General features: G+C 58.4%; 1 protein-coding gene across 1 annotated transcript in view; it reads left to right on the plus strand.

Annotated features, from left to right (window-relative positions):
* The window catches only part of MYO7B (myosin VIIB), a 135,426-nt gene extending 132,417 nt beyond the window's left edge, over positions 1-3,009 (plus strand). Inside the window, exons 42-47 of the mRNA XM_045298324.1 lie at positions 612-718; positions 1,182-1,367; positions 1,588-1,704; positions 1,972-2,055; positions 2,299-2,418; positions 2,741-3,009. Coding sequence (XP_045154259.1) covers positions 612-718; positions 1,182-1,367; positions 1,588-1,704; positions 1,972-2,055; positions 2,299-2,418; positions 2,741-2,842 — 716 coding nt within the window. The 3' untranslated portion in view covers positions 2,843-3,009. The remainder of the gene's footprint in view (positions 1-611; positions 719-1,181; positions 1,368-1,587; positions 1,705-1,971; positions 2,056-2,298; positions 2,419-2,740) is intronic.
* Positions 3,010-4,091: the final 1,082 nt, after the last annotated feature.

Genomic DNA, 4,091 nt, shown 5'->3' on the forward strand with positions numbered 1-4,091 from the left:
TATATGGACCAAATAGACCGTTCCCTAGCTTGTCATGCATTTTTTCCAAATTTTTTTTAAAATGCCAAAACGCGGGACTGTCCTGCCAAAAGCGGGACGTCTGGTCACCTTACCCTAGTCCCCAAATGGTCGGCAAATAGCTCACACCAGCCACACCAAGGGACTTTCTACTCCCATAGAGCTACAGCCTCAGAAACCCACAGGGGCAGTTCTACCCTGTCCTATAAGGTCGCCAGGAGCCATAACTGACCCAATAGCAGAGAGTTTGGCTTGGGTCTTGAGGGAACACAGAGACAACAGGCTGGGCAACTGGGAGGCCCGGGAATATTCCTGGGAAGGTGGTCCACACTGGTGCTGAGGGTAAAGGAGAACTAAGGCCAAGGAGAAAGGAAGGATGGGCACTCTCCAGGCAGGAATGCAGGAGGAGTAGAGGCTGAATGTAAGGGGCAACAGGGGCTGGGCACTAGATGAGGTGTCCCACGGCCAGGCCAGACCTACTTGACAATGGTTGGGGGTGCCAGGGTCAGGCCAAGCCTGTTGGACATTGAGTGGCCCAAGGCTGGAGCAGGGCCACAGGCTAGGCTTGTTGCTCACTGCTGCTCCTCGCCTAGGGGCCCCCGTGACCCTCCCCTACCAGGTGTTCTTCATGCGGAAACTATGGCTCAACGTGACCCCGGGGAAGGATGTGAAGGCAGACACCATACTCCATTACCACCAGGTACCTGCAGCCGAGCTGCACTACCATGGGCTAGGCCTACCCCTGGATGGAGCCAGCTCTGGATGGAGGGGCTGGTCCCATCCCTCCTTCCTGAATGGTCAGGGGTTAGCAAGCGGGGCACCTGCTGCTCAGCGGAGGGCAGGCCAAGCCTGGGCAGTCCTGGAAGCAGAGTCGAGAAGCAGTGGTGTTTGAGGATAGGCAATGTACCAGCAGTCACTGCACCACTGCCAAATGGGAGGGGTTGACATGGTGGTCCTGCCAGAGAAACACTAGCCTGTGCGCCGAGATGCCAAACCCGGGAATTCAGTGAGATGTGGTTGTTCCCTTGCCACACTTTTGAGCATTGCCTGTTAGATAGGGCAGGTTACCACACAGGTCCCTGTGACCCAAGCGCCACGCCCAGGTAGCTTTCAGCAGGGACCTGCAAACCAGTGCTCATAGGCACACCTGCCCACTGTCCCAGGAGCTGCCAAAGTACCTGCGCGGGTTCCACAAATGCTCGCGAGAGGATGTCCTCCACCTGGCAGGCCTCATCTACAAGGTTCAGTTTGACAATGACCGGTCCCAGCTGGCTAATGTTCCCAAGATCCTGCGGCAGCTTGTGCCTGAGAACCTTACACGCCTGATGACCTCCGAGGAGTGGAAAAAGGTACCTGATTGAAACTGGGCGGAGCCTCGGGGTACAGCTGACCCTGCCTTGTGATCCTGAGCCCAGGCTCAGAAGGGAGGGTCTGTGGACCTTGAACCATGCCTGCCACACACCCCGAGGGGCTCTGGGGTGCCCCGCGGGGCACTGTCTGGGCCTCCAAACCAGCTGTGCTGCCCAGGCACGTGGCTGGCCCCAGACCCCCTGCCCTCCTCTCCCCCAGAGCATCCCTTTGGCCTATGACAAGCACACGGACAAGACGGTGGAGGAGGCCAAGGTGGCCTTTCTGAAGCGGATCTGCCGGTGGCCTACCTTTGGGTCTGCCTTCTTTGAGGTGAAGGTAGGTTTGCCTCAGGCACACATCCCCCCACCTGGAAGCCCTCAGGTCTGGCCCAGCAGGCCCATCTGGGGATAGAGGCCAGGGGCTGTGTTTGGTGGGAGGTTGTTAAGTGAGACTATAGAGTATGTGTGTATGTGTGAGTGAATATATAAAACTGTCTGTGGGGGTGTGCACGTACCACAGGGATGGTGAGCCCCTGGGAGCTGGCCACCTGGCTTGCTGGGTGTTCTGTGACCACTAGGACCTTCTCCCCGCCCCCCTTCCCAGCAAACCTCAGAGCCTTCTTATCCTGAGATCGTCCTCATCGCCATCAACCGATTCGGAGTTTTGCTGATCCACCCCAAAACCAAGGTAGCAGCAGAACCTGGGGCCAGGGCTGGGGCTGAGGGGGAAGAGGGGTTGCTGCCAAGGTCCCCAGGACCCATGTGCAAATGAAGCTGCAGTCATGCCTCCTCTGCTGTGTCCAAGCACACGTACACACGCACACACTCACCTGTCCTACAGGCTCTGGGCGGAGACTCAGACTCAGCCTCCAGGGTCACTTGAGCATCAGCTGAGCCCTGTCCCCCAACTTGCCCCCGCCCCCGCCCGCAGGAACTGCTCACCACATACCCCTTCACCAAGATCGCCAGCTGGAGCAGCGGCAGCACCTACTTCCACATGGTGCTGGGGAGCCTGGGCCATGGCAACCGCTTGCTGTGTGAGACCTCACTGGTAAGTTCCACCCTCGACCTCAGGGACAGGGGCCACCGCCAGCCCTGCTACCCTCACCAGCTCCCCTACAACCAAGCGCTGCTCATTGCGAAGCCCGGGAGGCCGGCAAGGCCTAGGCTGGCCCAGCAGAAGGCTGGTTGGGGTGAAAAAAGCGGCTGAATGAGTAGTCATTCATGGCCCACAGCGGGAAGACCTCACAGAGGCCTCCCCGTGGTGTGGGGTCGCCCAGTTGACAGGATCTTAGTGTGCTGTGGAGGCAGGGCACTTGGGGTGGGGGCATAGGGGCCACCATGGGCGCTGACACAACCGTATCCCCTTCCAGGGCTACAAGATGGACGACCTGCTGACCTCGTATGTCCAGCACTTCCTGGTCACTGTAAACAAACAGCGGAGCTCCCAGGCCCCCGTGCTGGCCAGCTTCTAGGCACCTTTCCTCAGAGGTCCGGACTGTGCTCTCCGCTCTCCCTCTGGACCCCTGACCACAGGCTCCCTCTCCTACTGCCTCCCTGCTGGGGCCCAAAGGAGGGAGTGGGCTGAGAGACTGTAATCCAAGGTGACCAGATTTAAAGCGGGACACCATTGATGGTGGGGGGGGGGAAGGTTCTTGATTACAAATGTGGTCTATATGGACCAAATAGACCGTTCCCTAGCTTGTCATGCATTTTTTCCAAATTTTTTTTAAAATGCCAAAACGCGGGACTGTCCTGCCAAAAGCGGGACGTCTGGTCACCTTACCCTAGTCCCCAAATGGTCGGCAAATAGCTCACACCAGCCACACCAAGGGACTTTCTACTCCCATAGAGCTACAGCCTCAGAAACCCACAGGGGCAGTTCTACCCTGTCCTATAAGGTCGCCAGGAGCCATAACTGACCCAATAGCAGAGAGTTTGGCTTGGGTCTTGAGGGAACACAGAGACAACAGGCTGGGCAACTGGGAGGCCCGGGAATATTCCTGGGAAGGTGGTCCACACTGGTGCTGAGGGTAAAGGAGAACTAAGGCCAAGGAGAAAGGAAGGATGGGCACTCTCCAGGCAGGAATGCAGGAGGAGTAGAGGCTGAATGTAAGGGGCAACAGGGGCTGGGCACTAGATGAGGTGTCCCACGGCCAGGCCAGACCTACTTGACAATGGTTGGGGGTGCCAGGGTCAGGCCAAGCCTGTTGGACATTGAGTGGCCCAAGGCTGGAGCAGGGCCACAGGCTAGGCTTGTTGCTCACTGCTGCTCCTCGCCTAGGGGCCCCCGTGACCCTCCCCTACCAGGTGTTCTTCATGCGGAAACTATGGCTCAACGTGACCCCGGGGAAGGATGTGAAGGCAGACACCATACTCCATTACCACCAGGTACCTGCAGCCGAGCTGCACTACCATGGGCTAGGCCTACCCCTGGATGGAGCCAGCTCTGGATGGAGGGGCTGGTCCCATCCCTCCTTCCTGAATGGTCAGGGGTTAGCAAGCGGGGCACCTGCTGCTCAGCGGAGGGCAGGCCAAGCCTGGGCAGTCCTGGAAGCAGAGTCGAGAAGCAGTGGTGTTTGAGGATAGGCAATGTACCAGCAGTCACTGCACCACTGCCAAATGGGAGGGGTTGACATGGTGGTCCTGCCAGAGAAACACTAGCCTGTGCGCCGAGATGCCAAACCCGGGAATTCAGTGAGATGTGGTTGTTCCCTTGCCACA

The sequence above is a fragment of the Echinops telfairi genome, unplaced genomic scaffold (assembly GCF_000313985.2).
Source record: "Echinops telfairi isolate 266 unplaced genomic scaffold, ASM31398v2 ScPeMD7_4;HRSCAF=17, whole genome shotgun sequence".
Lineage (NCBI taxonomy): Eukaryota > Metazoa > Chordata > Mammalia > Afrosoricida > Tenrecidae > Echinops > Echinops telfairi.